Source organism: Berghia stephanieae, chromosome 9, assembly GCF_034508935.2.
Source record: "Berghia stephanieae isolate SIO BIC M18660-M18661 chromosome 9, UCSD_Bste_1.3, whole genome shotgun sequence".
In the NCBI taxonomy this organism is placed as follows: Eukaryota; Metazoa; Mollusca; class Gastropoda; order Nudibranchia; family Aeolidiidae; genus Berghia; species Berghia stephanieae.
In genome coordinates, this window is record NC_088368.1 from 14,396,706 (window position 1) to 14,414,205 (window position 17,500).

Genomic DNA, 17,500 nt, shown 5'->3' on the forward strand with positions numbered 1-17,500 from the left:
CGATATGTCTGTTGCGTTGTATTGATGGTGTTGGTTGTGATTGTAGTGGTGGTGTTGATGATGTAGTAGTGGTAGTGATGAATGATGATGATGATGTAACGGTGGTGGAGGTTCCTTTAGTTTCGATAACGATGTGGTAGTGGTAGTAATGATGATGATAAATGGTTGTGGTTGTAGTGTCGGTGGTAGCGATGATGATGATGTAAAGGTGGTGATGGTTGCTATAGTTTTGATAACGATGTGGAGGTTGCTGTGGTAGTAGTAGGAATGATAATGTGGTGGTGTCGAGGTAGTTTATTGATGGTAACTTCTATTATTTGCAGGAGCACTGAGACTGAGATATTGGTCGAGCAACGGCGAGAGAGAAAGAGAGAGAGAGAGAGAGAGAGAGAGAGAGAGAGAGAGAGAGAGAGAGAGAGAGAGAGAGAGAGAGAGAGAGAGAGAGAGATTCCTGGAACTTTATAGAATATATTATTTAATTTAACTAACTGTAAATAATACTATAAACGGGGATGGAACTATTCTCAAGTAATCTGACAGATAAGCTGATAGATTTCAAGATGTGAACGAATGGTCTAGTCGGAAAGGTGGGGACGGGTAAATATTCATGGATTGGATTGGATTGTAAAAAAAAAACAAAACAAAACAAAACACAATCATGTCCAGTTTTTCAGACTTAAAAAGGAAAAGTTGAAACGTTCAAAATCTCAATTCTCAGTCACACAAAATGTTTCAATCATTTCTTCTCAAACTAACACACTCACTTTTGAACAGAACAGTATTATGACACTCGCCTTTGGATCAGAAAGTGCAGGGCTCGAATCCCACTCTGCTGATCGTCGCATATTTGATGAGTCCTTGGAAAATACACTTTACTTACATTTTCTCAATGTACCCAGGTGTATCTGAATATGAATGTTACTCCAAGTTGACTCAATTCTGAGTATTTATATTTGAGGGCGGAGAGAGTTGTTGAGTGTGACAGTCATTGTTAGTATTCAGGCTGAAGAATGTTGATAATCTTTCTATGAATGTTTCTAAATCTGTTGCGTTCTCACATGAATCGGGAACAGCGTTCCAGTCTTTCCAATCCATTGTAAAATGAAAACCAGGCCTGTAATAAGATTGAGCAATAAAAATAAAAAAAGTAACATTGCCGAACAGGCGTCGTGTCTCGTCCTACATGCTATTGGCCGAGGTTCCCTTGTAAAGCGATTTGATCACATTTAATGGATATTGCAACATATAAATTATGAAGTGTTAAAAAATTATCATTATTTTATCATTTAAATATTGCATTGTTGAGGTTTGGAGGAAATTATTAAAATAAATGCCATTTGTGCTACAATTTCTTCATGACAATATCTTTATTTTATCTCAGTAACTCCCATTGTTTGCTTCAAACATTAACAAAACAAACAAAAAAGTATTGAATGAACTACAAGTCACTAGTAAAACTGATGAGTATTTTGTGTTTCGTGTTTGTTTGATTTTTAAATTAAATTTTAAGAAAAAATTTTGATTGCATTTGAATGCTTTCGGCATGCAACACTTTTAGGACATTTCATTTCAGCCCCAGTGTCATTCTCAGCAAGTGTCATTCAGACTGCGAGGCTTACTACTACTACTACCAGTGAAAAGGAAGAAGTTGGGATAGTAAAAAGAAATATCAAGACTTCCATTAAAATAAAGCAATTGAGTAAAAAATTAGACTGGTTTAAATGGGGAACAGAAGCAGATTCTAAGACTAAGACTACCAGCAAATTCTCAAAGCAACTTGATTGAGATCTCCTCAAAGTCCATCCAGATAAATGGACCGATTAAGATGATTTCACTCAAATGCTCACAAACATTACATACACTCAATTCAAAACAAAAATCTTTAACAGAACACAACAGTGATAATTTACAGTGGACTCTGAATACGTTGCTAAGTCTATTTTTTTTCTTGGTCCCTCCCCCTTCTTCCTATATAACAATAACATTAGTAAAAAAAAACAACAAAAAAACATTCCACATATGTCGATGTCACTTAAATTGAGTCGATGTTCTTGTCACTCATGACTACAATAAAATCTCAAATAAACAAGCTAAAAAAGCTACCAGTAAGAATTTTCATTGGTTAAGAATATCCACAAACGATTAGCCCATGCCGATGTGACATTGGTGCTTTGCCTGACGACCCTGCGAAATGCACATAAGCAGTATCGTATAACTTTCATTTATCCATTTCACATTTTACATCGTTGCAACTTCAAGATATATTTTACAAATTAGGTTTTGTTTTTTTTCTAATCCCAGGCCTGATGGCCCTCTAAATTAGTAGGCATCAATTTAATCAAGAATTCAAGTCAAGTCTACAACGTAAATGGCAAACAGACGGTTGACAATCCTATCGCTGAAAAGAAAAATTGAGCTGATCGATGCAGTTGAAAAGTATGGCAAAGCAATAGAAAATCATCGCAGAGCAATTTGGCATACTAGCCAATTCAGTCTCGACGATTTACGCGTACCACTACTTCTCTGGTCAATTCGATGCGACGAGCAACGTCAGCGGAAAGCGCAACACGATAGGCCATACTTATTTTAGATTGGCTTGCTTTGTTCACACGCATTTTTGCTCATTTGGTTATTCTCCGGTTAAGTCGATTTTTGTCCCTGTTCCTCTGGACATTGTCTTATTCGGAGTTCACTGCATAAGGGGAAAAATCATCTCCAAAAATACCATCATAAATATTTCATTAATTCCACTCTTAGATATGGACTCTAGCTAGGGCCTGGACAAAAACAAGTACTATAGTGTAATCTCATTCCAAGACTAGGACAGAAAGCAACATTTTATAGGAAAACAAATTGGACGGGTATAAAACAGCAAAGATCACAAGCAAATAAATGTAAATTCTCTATAACGACATCATAAGGGGGAAAAAATATCATACAGAGGGGAAGTACTCGACTATGGCTGTGTTTTTCCAATCATCTAATGTGACAATATTTTAATATCTCTATCTAAATTAAAGGAAAAACTTAAAAACTTTAGACATGGTAGTATTGGCTTCCCGAATCAAGATATCAACCCGTTATGACGCAGCCAGATAATATCTTAATGAACTCCCAACATGAACTTCTAACTAACAGCTTAAGAACACTATGTGAATGTATGATTTTTTTAACATGTTTAAATAATAGAAATTGAAAAATGTGTAGAATCCTCAGAAAAACGCATATGAGCGGACAATGAAGGAAAAGCATAAAAATATACAGTTGCATCTCTCTCATCTCGGAACTCCGCAATCCGGATGTTTCCATTATCCGGACGGTTTTCCTAGGTACAGATTTTTTTCTTCTTCTTCAATTGTACACTTTAGGGACCGATTCCATTATCCGGATGTCCGTAATCTGAGCACAAAGTTTGGATTTGAGACGTGACTGTATTGTATTTCTTTAAGGTTGGCAGCGCTGTAGTAGTAATACCATTCTGAGATGGCTAGTCACAGTATTTCTTTAATACAGGAAATTATTTCAAGACTCATCAGAATTCATATTCATGCCCTTATTTTTAGCCCGAATTCATTAAAAAGGAGATAAAATAATAATCATCAAGCCCTTTCATTACCGATGATGGGAATCCAGGGACATTCCATGAGACATGAAGCCTCTTACTCTTAGGTAATCACAATATTTTCCAAGACAGCACCGCTTTACACTGATTAAGTTAATTTTCTGGTGCAACTTTGCGCACTTTTCAGTGCAACTTTCTGACGGGACAGATTAACGTCCAATAAATCCTGTACTACTGTCAAGATAAAGATATTTCGCCGCTGGTTCGAACATGAAACTACACCACAGCTACAGACAACTTTGTATGGCTCTATGTTGTACAACCCCCCCAAAAGGCAAACCAAAAAATATTTTAAAAAACAAAACAAAACAAACCAGCATCAATCAAGGAACAAAACAGCAAGTTTTTAATATCCCAAACATTTATTTACAAAGAGTGCTACATATCATAATTTTACAGAGGCAATCCATTCCAAGCTTTCAATAGCTCAGCTTAAATGGACGAGGAAATAGGAAGGTTAGTTAAACGATTGAGAGATGGGACATTAAGGTAAAAAAATTGGAGACGAAACATGAGCTTCTCATATAACACAATTACTATTTAATATCCACACAGCACTTCACCAGGGTCCCAGCACAACATCACCACTTGACATTTAAAGTGTGACAATAATATTTTTTCTTCATCAAAGGCAATGCCATTACTGACCAGGAAGGTACTCATTTTACAAACAATCATGGTGAGAAAACGTGGATAGAAATCCACGTCAAAGGACTCAACTTTCCACCACCCACAGCAAGACTCAGACCTTAGCCCCAGAGATTAAAACCCCGGTTACATACTGTCAGATCACAAAGCCCCACAAACTTATAACCAACCAAAGAATAGAGCTGGATGACTCACTGGACCGATGGATTTAGTGTCATCTATATCTCTTGGTCTCTAAATGTATGAGTATGAGTATATTATTATCTAAGTATCTGTCTTAATTCTCTGTGTATGCATTCATCTAAACTCATGATTGTTTCATTTTGATATTAATTAAAACAGATTTATCAAAGTATCTATGTTTTTATTCTCTGTGTATGCATTCATCTATCTCATGATTGTTTCATGAAGATATACATTTTGATATCAATTAAAACAGAATTATCATAGTATCTATGTTTTTATTCTCTGTGTATGCGTTCATCTATCTCATGATTGTTTCATGAAGATATACATTTTGATATTAATTAAAATAGACTTTATATCCAAGGATCATACAATGAATATGAATAAACACATGGACAGCCAGCTACTGAGTGAGTGAATATACCCAATGTTTCCAAAACGCTTGTAAAGTAAAAATGCATCCATTAAGTCGTTTTATTAGCAAGTTATAACTTTTCTTTACAAGGTGCTTGGTCTGTAAATGGAAAAGAAAGACAAAATTATGATAAGATATTTTTTTTAACTTTTACACCATGACAATAATATAATAATAATAATAATAATAATAATAATAATATATTAACTCTGAATTAAGCTTTTTGTTTCTGATCTAGATTTCACACACATGAATTTTTTTTTTTTTAATCAGAAAAACAAATCATGTAAAGTATTTAAAGCAACAGTAATAACACCAAATGTCTCCCAAAAGCTTCAAGATGCATAAAAATAATGTGTGGAAATGAACACAATCTGATGGCGACAACAAATGAAAAAGGATGAAAATTTTGATCGATTGCCTTCAAGGCCCCTTTACTGCACTAACCTCCACATTTAAAGCATCAGAGGCGATAAATTATTATTGGTAGTTTAGCCTAACTTCTGAAGAGCGGGAAACTGCTCCAATTCGCTCCACCACACATCAAGTCCCCCACTGCCAGTACATTTGATTGGGGGAAATGTAATTTTTCTAAAAGGAGAAAATTTCTCCTCTGTCAAGAAAATCGTGGATTTCACCGGATCCAAGGAAACCATCAGGACTGCACAATAAAACTATGGACATCTCCTATTATTGATTCTATGAGAGAAATAAGAAGGGAGGGGCCTTCAGTCCCTAGACATAAAGTTGCCAAAATACAAATTTCAGACCAATAAACTGTCTGATAATATCGCCACAACCTTATTATCATTACTGTACTTTTACTACTTCATCATCATTTTGCACTTTATGACTTAAACCTTGGTGCCATCCATTCTGTGAAAAGATCTCAAACAATTTTGTCGGCTAACCCCTTAAATTTAAAGGTCTGACGTTTTGACCATTGCATCATAAAATTTTAAAATTTAATAATAGAGTTATAGCTACAGCTTAAGAATCATGGACCACGTATGACTTAACAAGAAATATTACATTCATGACTGATCATTTGCTTTGTTTACACCAAAATTAAGAAATTGAACCCCAGGACCTGATTTTTTGGCTATACATTATTACTAATAAAAGCCCCAAAAGAGCGACATAAATTTGAGTAGAAATCGATATATCGATAATTAGCAGTTGATATCGATGCTCGATACAAAAAACCTTGCCAAATAGACAACCATGTTTCGGACCGAATCAAGAACAAAGTGATAAAAAATATCAATAAAGAGATGATGACAAACAAAGAAATAACTGGGAAGTACAGGATTCTCCACAACAGTCTGTCAGCAATAGTCAAGTACTGGGACAAAATCGAGATGAACAGCCATAAACCACAACGGAAGAAACTTCCAACTTGTGACGAATACGGCCATCACGGCCATTGTTAAAGCTGGCTGACTTGGTTTAATTTACCAAGATGAAAGCTATAATGTTTCTGGCTCCATCACCTGCAGGCAGTGAAAATCATTGTAGAGAATATTAGAGTGGTGAATTGTCAAGCGAGCGATGGTTGTCCCGCTAGATAAAAAAAAAAAAAAAAGCACTCGCTGTCTTTAATTTAAGTAGCCCGCTGCGAGCCTACTCTAGTTGAGGCTACTATCATAGTTGATGTAAACAAAAAAAAAACAAAAAACCAACATATTTTTACATGGTTACGACGCATCTCTTATCACAGGCACTGGTCCATGCATCGCATCATTATATTCACGGGGGTCTCACCATAACCCCATTTACGCCCCCTTGAAAACCCTAGAATAATAACACCTCTGAAAAACAACATAATTTTCCAGTCCCGGGCGATGTCCTTATCCAGGGGTTGCACTGTATTTATATTTATATATACTTAGCATATAAAAGCTCAAACTCCAGTATATTGTCATTCTAAAGTTTGAGTTGTAAACAAGATTACAGTTAAGCAAATCATACCTTCAATTCTTTTGCCCAATACTCAAAATTCAGTTAGCCTTCCCATCTGCCTTACTCTTGAATCGGTTTAGTTTTCCCTTGAATTTGTCATGCTTTCTTTTGGGTTTATCTTGCCTGTCCTTGGGCTTGTCCTGGCCATCTTTAAATTTGTCTTTCCTGCCTTTGGATTTACTTAGTTTCCTTGCTTTCTGCTTGGTTTCTGAATAGAGAAAATGGCAATGTTACATAATGTAAATAAAAGAGCTACATTTCTGAAAACATGTATTAAACTAAAATAGTGTCATCAGTTTTTTGAAATTTTGCATCTCTTAGATGGTAACTCCAAAATCTTTACTTCAGATTTAACACCCAAAATCAACCTTAAATAATCCCACCAGTTGTATGCTTTTTTCATATCCGATGCACTCTTTCATACATATTTTTTCTGCTCCCTATTGTGTCACGTTGAAACCCTAAAATAACCTCTTTGAGCCCAATTTAAAAAATCCAAACAACGTCCTTTCATCAAATCCAATGTTTTTAGTCATTCCCACAGGATTTGGAATAACTAGCATGACTGTGTTAGTACAAAGCAGCCAACTTTTCAATGAGCTAAAACGGGACACCCTTACGCAGAATATCATCATGACCCAAAGACAGCAGTATGTTTGGACTATTATATGATATAATCTAGATTTTGAGCGTCTTCTAGTCTTTGTTTAAATTTGCTAGTCAAAAAAGCATTATCTTGGGACATGTAAGGACCATAAACAGTCCAATTTTTTTTTCTATAAATTTTTATCAGATTGCCAAATCAGGACAGTCTCCCGATCTGTCAGTATAATGATTATCATCACCCTTATCAATATGAACAATGGCATCCATTTTTACTCATACAAATACTTGATAAAAAATAAAATCCTCACTGAGTGCATCGGCAAGGCTCATTCCATGCTTGTATTGATTCTTCTGTTTCTTGGATACTTTTGAACCTGGGGAATAGGAATAAATAAATCAATGCAAAAACATACTGCTTAATGAGCAAGTATTTTTTAAATCAACTTATCATACCAGTTACAAACAAAACTGCCACATCATTTTCCTTGTCGAGACAAATTTGACATGTTGTAATTACCTGCATATAAAATATTAATAATAGTAAAGTAATAAATAGGAATGAAGAATATGCTATGCTGATTTAAACGCTGCCCACCATCTCATGCTGGACACCAATAATAATAATAATAGTAGTAGTTGTAATATTAATAATATAATAATAATAATAATAATTCACATCCCCGTTTACCACAAATTAGCCAAAATTTACAAAATACGGATTATGAACTTAAAATACGGACTTATGGACTAAAGAAGGCAAATATGGAACAAATCCGTTTTTTATGGAACGTTTGGCAGCTATGTCCCTGGATAGCAACATTGACCTTTGGTACATATTTTTTTTGCGTTATATTATTAGTTTTTAAAAAAAAACAAAATAGTGACATATAATTTAGTAAAACCACTGTTTAACGACACTGATATAGTGATAATCGCCTAATAGTTGACACCAACACTTGATACAAAAACTCTAGCCAAAATAAACAACCTCATTTCCAACCGAATCAAGATGTCTACCCCATTGCTTCTCAAAGAAATCTAGGTCAAGTTATGCTCAACTCTCAAGCGCAGGGAGATAACTCTTACAGCACGATCACCCAACAATTTTGAAAAATTCATAACTTTGTTATTTTTCAACCTTTATTTAAACAAAAAATACAGTGAAATTCAGAAATGAATTTCCTTTGCAATGATATGCAACATTTATTGATTTTAAAACCGCTTCCATGAAAATAAAATTATCAAAGAGAAAATAAACAATATTTACCCCCAAATTTTGTCTTTGTTTGTTTTTTTGAGTTGATATTTTTTTAATATTTACTGATATTTGTGGAATTTGGCAAAGCATTTGCCTTCACACAAGTGTACATTGCAAACAACACAGCCATTCACAGTTTCTGGGGTTCTGTTGGATGGAGTTTTACGTTTTTCCTCAGCGCACTGATAGCAGCGTTTTTTACGTCCCGGAATTCTCACGCTCTTGTGTTTGTCTAATGCCGTAACGCTTGATGAAACTGATGGTTGCTCAGAAGGGGCTCTTGGAACTGAGTTAACGGCTCCTGCTCTAATTAGCAAGTCCTCCAACACTTTCATTCTGAACAAAAGGTGTCTGCAAGTTGATGAGCGGGTTTCTACTATTCCAGCCGCCGATTTTAACGCGAGAAAGGAGTTGATCATCGCCGTTTGGACTAAAAACCAGAAAATATACCTCCACCATTTTTTTGATGCTCTACCCACTTGATAGTATGAGCGGTACTGATCGGCAAGGTCCACTCCACCCATATTGTCGTTATACTTTGCCACTGGGGTCGGAATATCAACCTCAACTCTCCCACGCCTGGATGACCGAGTAACAGTTGTGGTGGTTGGATTACAGTTGGTGGACAAAATATTGACCTCTCTTTTATCAAACCAGGATGTCGCAACAAGATTTCCTTTTTGTTTGATCAATGTTTCACCTTTTAAAATTTTTTTGTCCTTCAGCGGCCATCCCACACGGTTTTTTCTCATTGTTCCGCAAACATAGGTTTTATTCAGCAGCAAGTCCTCCGCAAGCTTTACGGAACTAAAAAAATTGTCAATATAAAATGCATGATATTGGTTTAGGTAGTCCACTCCAACATTCATCACTACATGGTGTCCCAGACCATTTCTAACGCCATCTTGTTTCCCCGTATATATGGAAAAATTTAGGAGGTAGCCCGTCTTCGCTTCTGCAGCACACCAAATTTTTATTCCATATTTCGATGGCTTGCTTGGTAGATATTGCTTCCAGTGAAGGCGGCCATTGAATTTCACCATTGCCTCATCGATACTTATCGCTTCTGCTGGTTTATAAAGAGTTTTACACTTGTTGCGAATTTCATCAATGATAGGTCTTACTTTGAAGACAGGATCTTGCTGAACAGCAACAACATCGGACGTATCGGCTGCATGAATGTACTGATTTATTTTCATATACCTCTGCTTACCCATCACATCAGCCACTGCTGGAACTCTATACTTAGGGTTTGAAGACCAGTAGAGATTAATGTCTGGCAATGTATGAATGCCAAACATTATATTGATATACATGTATTTTTGTATCTCCAATGATGAACACGGCTTCCAGTATTTATCGACACCTTTCTTCTCCTGACATTGCCGAGCATAAAGGTTTGTATGTTCTGATAGATGCTCATACAGAATAGGGGGAAAAAACAATCAAACACTTCTAGAGGGCTGTTCATACTGTCAAAATCTAACACAACACCTGAAAATTCTGAAAATTGTTCCACATTCACATTGTGCAGGTTGTCTGACCATTCTGTGGGTGCAGGTTCAGTATCACTGTCACTGTCACTTTGTTCACTATCATTGTCATTATCGATGTCCTCAAACTGTACGTTTATATCTGATTCATCACCTGAATCCTCGTCATCAATTGTATTATCAACTACACTGCGTTGATTGCAGAGGGAATTCAATAAATCAAACGCCATTGTTGAAAAAAACGAAGTTGGTTTGTCAAAACAGCTGACTTTTGTTGACAAGTTTGTAAAATCTGTAACTTTCGTTTCATCCAAGATATTTCGCTACGGTAAATTGCTGCTTTCGCTTTCATTCTCGCACTTTCTATTTATAAGAGTTCCACAAAGCTACGGAAGTAACCTTTGCCGTTAAAAGAGTTGCAGCGATACCATCTACTTTCACTTTCTGCCCGGGCGCATTCGGGCGCATTGGAAAGATCGAAGGTATTTTTCAGCGGGCGCATTCGGGCGCATTGAGAAGCAATGGGCTACCTCACTCAAGAATATATATCAACAGAGAAGGAAATAGCTGGAAAGTATGAGATTCCCCACAAGTCTATCAACAATAGTCAAGAACTGGCACAAGACCGAGACAAACAGCCATAAACCACAAAGGAAGAAACCCCCACTTGCGATGAATACAACCATCGATGAAACTGTGGCAACGACAGCAAGAAATGCATTGACTTCTTGCCCTATCAACAGCAAGCAGACAAAAATCATTGTGGACAATCTCGGAGTGGTGGATTTTCAAGCCAGCATCGGTTGACTTGATAGGTTTAAACAGTGGCATGATGTCTTTAAAGGAGTCTGCTTCTGACGCTGCTTTTGTCGGTGAAGGAAAAACGACACATTCTAACGTGGTTAGCATGTATCTCTTATCACAGGCACTGGTCTGCGCATCACATCATTATACTCACGAGTCTCACCACGCCTCTCTCTTCTGTCATCACAAAAACCCAGGAATAATAACACCCCTGGATAAAGAAAAAATTTACTGGTCCTGGGTGATGTCGGTACCCAGGGATTTCTCACAAAATGCAACCTATGATTAACGACATCGCCGCGGACCATTAAACTATGTCATTATTGAAGGGTTGCATTGTACGAGAAATACCTTACATCAGGGTTGCCAATTCAGAAGGCAAAAATTTACTAAACTGTTACGCAAAGACACTGACGACCTTTTTCTGAGTGCCGAACTCAGTAGAAAGACATTATGTACTTATTTTGTTCAGTTTAGCAGGTGATTGGAATATATACTGAGGGTTTATAACATACTGAAGTCAGTAAATATGTGGGTGTCCTTGAGATAATCAGTCAAATGGTGAAAAGCTTTGAACAGAGATATTGACAATTTTAGTCAAGAGGTCAATTTTTATGGAAAATGAGTTATCAAAAATCGTTAAATCAAACATGTTTCTACATATTGATGAAATATTTTAATTGAATTCGACTCTTAAATGTTGTTTTTTTTTAAAATGAAGGTAATTATAATACTTAATTTCAACTCTTGTCAACTTTGGAAGTGATTTTCTCAAAATTAGGGTTTCACATGACCATAACTTCATGAAAAATCACCCGATTTGCTTCAAATAAAGATTTAAATGCACAGGAGACATTGGGCTTTAAAAAAATGCAAAACAAAAAATTTCACCATGCGACTGATTATGTCTGGGACGCGCACATATATGGAAAATTGACAACCTTGTTACTTTTTCCTATCTTGAAACAATAAACATCGAATTGATTATTCCTCACCATATTTTCCTCCTGGTGGGTTGTGCTTTCCTTTCTTTCCTTTTTTGTTTTTCTCCTTCAAATTTGTCTCACCAAGTCCATTGATCTCGTCATCAGCTAAAAAAATATTATTTCAAAACATAAACGAGTAATAAAAATATTAATAATACTAGAAACAATCATATCAATTACAACAACAACAACAATAATAATAATAATAACAATAATAATAATAACAGTGGTAATAGTAACAGGATTACCTAAGCTCCATTAGTGTCATGTAAATGTATTAAATCTATTCAAAAAATTAATAATAATTAAAGGGTGATTTTAGAAATATACATTTACATCATATCATCACTATGTCCTATGAGCTTAACTATCCTTCATTTATTACAAAGCCAAATTTTAACAAAGTCACCCAATCACTACATTGATTCAGGACTTAATTCATACCAGAATTGAGTGGTGTGATGAGGTAATAAACACAATGATGTGAAAGCCATAATTTTGCTTTAATTTTCATCAATATAGCCTTCAGCCATGCACAAGATGAGACTATATAATGTAAGTATTATTGGGTGGACAATTGACTCCAGTAAGTGTGAAAAAAGTTCTCAAAGTGCGTTACCCACATAGACCTCTTTCTGACTTCTTCAGGAATAAGTTCAATAAGATATTATTGTTAAATATTATCGTAATATAATTTTCTTTTTGTCGGGAATTTGAACTGAGGAAGCTGAAAATTTGTATTTTTAACAATCCCCCCAAAAATATAATGAATTTGCGATACAAAAATCCACCCCTTCCACCCATCCCTACCCCAGATTCCACACAGGCATAGAACTGTGGTTGATTCTTTGTCCCCCATTAAAAAAAGGTTGCAGTTTATGATTCAGATCCAGCAGACATTGACAAATTCAGGAAAAAATGTTTGGCCGAATCTAGAACATTCATAAAAATAGTGGCGGTGACGATACTGAGGATTATAACGGTGGTAGTGATGATGATAAGGAATACGTTTCTGTTTTCCTGGAATTATTCAAAATACAATATAAATTGATAAAATAGCTGGTAAATAGGGAAATCAGGAATGAGAAGAAAAAAAATATCAGAATCTCCCAATAAAATCTAGAGAGCTGTCAGGCCTGAATACACCAAAGAAGTAAAAAACTCACAGTCAAATTCATGCTCATACTGGGAAATGGGAATCAGAGCCATAAGTGCTTTGAAATGAATATTATATTTGGCGACTTGGGCTTCAAATTTATCATCTTCGTCCGTGTCCATCATTGTGTCCGTGCTAGTGAAGCACATCAGGATGGTTGTGTGCTGGAATACAAATAAATAAAAAAAATTATAAAATATAATTTCTTTTCCTAGTTCCTGACGGGAAGTTTTTAAAAAATGGTGTATTCTAAAAGAGTGGAATAAACCGACTGCAAAGAAGTTAGTGGTGGTGACCATAAACCGTGGTGGGGAGAAATGAACACACAGCCCCTGAGAACAAGAAAAAAGACACACTGTAAAGCTATGTTGCCCCCTACAAAAAAAGAAAATCAGTGAATATATAATAAAGTCATATTTATATCATTTATACAGGATGTACCATCGTCATCATATCAATTTCATTATAACCACTGAAAATGACAGTCATATGATGTAAACATATATATGGAAAGGTCATAAAATAATTCTTTTATGAAAATAATCTGATGCAGACGTTGGCTGAAAAAATTTATTCTCTCCATATTCGAGAGAGATTGATCATTGATAGTTAGTAATAGTATGTTCTTTTCTTTTACTGCCACTATTGTTGGGTAAATTCACTACGAGTTTTAATATTTATCTTTTTTTCCCCTTCAAGACAATATATTTTAAAATACTTTATGTCCTCAAATCTCTTTACATTTTCTATACTGCCTATTACAAGGTATTCATTTGCACTTGAATCAAGTGTGATGATGTATGCATAGTCTTCAGAAGAACTCATTACAATACCAGAGTTAGGAGATCACGGCCAACTGCCCATACCCACCCGAGTCGACCGATTTCTGGTTATTATACCAACTTCCATATATTCTATTCTCTAAAAAACATACTTAACTTTCCATGCTTGCATACAGCTTCTCTAAGATTGTCTTGAATTATTGTATGATGACAGCGATGTGTGGCAAATTTACCCCAAAGTATATAATTTTGAAATAATTTCATTAACAGTAATATAATATTAATAATCTTTTAGAAATACTTTTCTGATGAGAATTTACTCTTAAAATAAAATGAATATGGATGGCAACAAAGTGAATACCGCATTGATTTTGTGACTGGGGCTTCCACATTCAAATGCCCAAAGACGGGAACTTTTGTGTGGGATTGCCTTTACAAGTGAAAAGTCAAAGATGTCACAACATCTTGATTACGACATGTTATTTAGAGGTGCTACTTTTAAATATTTTTCATTGGTTTCCTGCAAATCGATGCAATATTCATTTTTTGTCTTTTGAATATGGGCTATTCCAATGTTAAGAGATGAAAGGATAAACATTTAAAATTTACATGGCATTATTCAGAGATGCCAACTTTAAATTTGGCTCACAGGAGTTTCAGACACCACTCGAAGGAATTTCAATGCCGAAAGAGGAATTTCCGCACACAAGAAAAAGGAATTCGAATGGTATTTGATATTGTGTTTACATAATGTATAGTTCTAAATAGATAACATTAGAATTACATAATGATACATAAACACAATGCCAAATACAATCCCAAAGTTTCCTTATTTCAAATGAAGTAAAGGGCCAAAACCTAATGGTAGAGATTGTACTACTGGTGGTAATGTGGTGTTGGTGGTTGTAGTAATAGTAGTAGTGATGATGAAGATCTGATAGTGGTTGTAATTGTAGTGGTAGTGATGATGATATGGTGGTGGTGGTGGTTGAAGTAGTAGTTGTGATGTGGTGGTGGTTGTAGTAGTGGTGGTAGTGGTAGTGTTGTTGATGTGGTGGTGATGGTGGTTGTAGTACAAATGGTAGTGATGATAATGTGGTGGTGGTGGTTGTAGTAGTAGTAGTAGTAGTGGTAATGATGATGTGGTGGTTGTAGTGGTAGTGATGATGTGGTGGTGGTGGCGGTTGTAGTAGTAGTGCTCATGATAATGATGTGGTGCTGATGGTTGTAGTAGTAGTGGTAGTGATGATGATGATGATGAATGGTGTTGTGTAGTAGTAGTTTGTAGTGATGATGACGGTGGGGATGGTGTTGTAGTAGTAGTGTAGTGATGATGATGTGGTGGTGTGGTTGTAGTAACATGTGTGTAGTGTGAAGTGAAGGGTGTGGTACTTGTAGTAGTGTGGTGTGATGTGTGGTGGTGGTGGTTGTAGTAGTAGCGGTGGTAGTTGCAGTGATGATGATGTGGTGGTGGTGGTTGCAGTGGTAGTGGTAGTGATGATGTAATGGTGGTGGTGGTTGTAGTAGTAGTGCTAGTGATGATGTGGTGGTGGTGGTTGTAGTAGTAGTAGTAGTGGTAATGATGATATGGTGGTGGTGGTTGCAGTACTAGTGGTAGTGATGATGTGGTGGTGGTTGTGGTTGTAGTAGTAGCGGTAATGATGATGTGGTGGTGGTGGTTGTAGTAGTAGTGGTAGTGATGATGTGGTGGTGGTTGTAGTAGTAGTGGTAATGATGATGTGATGGTGGTGGTTGTAGTAGTAGTGGTAATGACCATGTAATGGTGGTGGTGGTTGTAGTAGTAGTGGTAGTGATGATGATGTGATGGTGGTGGTGGTTGTAGTAGTAGAGGTCGTGATGATGATGTGGTAGTGGTGATTGTAGTAGTAGTGGTAGTGATGATGTGATGCTGGTGGTTGTAGTAGTAGTGGTATTGATGATGATGTGGTAGTGGTGGTTGCAGTAGTAGTGGTAGTGATGACCATTTGGTTGTGGTGGTTGTAGTAGTAGTAGTGATGATGATGTTGTGGTGGTTGTAGTAGTAGAGGTAGTGATGATGATGTGGTGGTAGTTGTAATAGTGATGGTAGTTGTGGTAGTGGTAGTGATGATGATGTGGTGGTTGTAGTAGTAGCGGTAATGAAGTGGTGGTGGTGGTTGTAGTAGTAGTGGTATGATGATGTGGTGGTGGTGGTTGTAGTAGTGGTAATGAGATGTGGTGTTGGTGGTGGTTGTAGTAGTAGTGGTAATGACGATGTATGTGGTGGTGGTGGTTGTAGTAGTAGTGTAGTGATGATGATGTGGTAGGTGGTGGGTTGTAGTAGTAGGGTCGATGATGTGTAGTGGTGATTGTAGTAGTAGTGGTGCGATGATGTGATGTGGTGGTTGAGTAGTAGTGGTATTGATGATGATGTTGGTAGTGTGTTGCATGTAGTGATGTAGTGATGTGATTTGGTTGTAGTAGTATGTAGTGATGATGATGTGGTGGTGGTGTGATGTGTAGTAGTTTGGTAGTGATAATGATGGTGGTGGTGGTTGTATATGATGATGAGTTGTGGTAGGTGTTAATGAGTGAGTAGGGTGTGTGGTTGTAGTACTAGATGATGATGTGGTGGTGTGGTGGTGAGTGGGAGTGATATGCTTGTAATACTAGAGCATGATGAAGTTTGGTAGTTGGGGGGGGGAGTTTTCCTGTAACAATGACCTCACCGGAATTTGACAGAATCCGGAATTTTTTGCTCCAGACCGGAGTTTTTTCCGGTGAAACCGGAGTTTTGGCATCACTGCATTATTTCTTGGGGGTGGAGGATCGAGGCAAATTCTGGCGAAGTTACTGAACTTTACACTATATTCTCGCCAAAACACAAAACTTTGTGACGGACACGCCATTCCCAGTGCAGCTATGTGGTATGACACTCGCTTCGGATCGGAAGGTCCTGGGTTTGAGCCTCACTCAGTGCATAGTTCAGTCCTTGGATAAGACTCTTTACTCACATTATCTCACCGTACTCGGGTGTAAAATGAGTACCTGGTCGTTAACAGCGTTGTCGCTGTCCGAAAGCTCCTTGTGATAAGGGAACCAACACAAATATTCCCCTCAACTAACCCAGCTTTTGATCGAAGAGAACATCTCGACGTCTCTCGGTCAGCGGCACAAACAACATACAAAATTCTGTCTTCCAATAAACTGTCGGTCTCCAAATTGTCACTCAGGGGAGGCCTTCCGAAAGCTCCTACTCCCTACATCCCCAGTATTCTTTTTCTAAAATAATGCTCTAGTAGGGGGTTTGGGAGTGGGAGGGGGGGGGGGGGAGACTTTAAAAAAAAAAAAAGTTTCCCCTCCCAAACCCCCAGAACATTTTTATATTTAAAATTTTAAAAAGAATACTGGGGATGTAGGAGCTTTCGGAAGGCCTTTTTTTTTTTTTTTTTTTGGTACACCCGCCCAAGATAAGACTAAGGCAGACGACTGAATGACTGAACTGAATCTGCCTCCCGAATCTGGCTGTATCAGTCCCATCATCTTCTCTCTCACCATGGTTCATGTCGGGTTGGCAGGCATTCATTTTCATTTCATAGCAAG

General features: G+C 36.8%; 1 protein-coding gene across 1 annotated transcript in view; it reads right to left on the reverse strand.

Moving 5' to 3' along the window:
* Nucleotides 1-3,945: 3,945 nt before the first annotated feature.
* LOC144979737 (uncharacterized) overlaps nt 3,946-17,500 on the reverse strand; it is a 13,773-nt gene continuing 218 nt past the window's right edge. The window contains exons 2-6 of the mRNA XM_078926708.1: nt 13,147-13,300; nt 11,990-12,085; nt 7,748-7,813; nt 6,843-7,041; nt 3,946-4,970 (exon numbers count right to left, since the gene is read on the reverse strand). Of these exons, the coding sequence (XP_078782834.1) occupies nt 6,872-7,041; nt 7,748-7,813; nt 11,990-12,085; nt 13,147-13,285 (471 nt within the window). The 5' untranslated portion in view covers nt 13,286-13,300 and the 3' untranslated portion in view covers nt 3,946-4,970; nt 6,843-6,871. The remainder of the gene's footprint in view (nt 4,971-6,842; nt 7,042-7,747; nt 7,814-11,989; nt 12,086-13,146; nt 13,301-17,500) is intronic.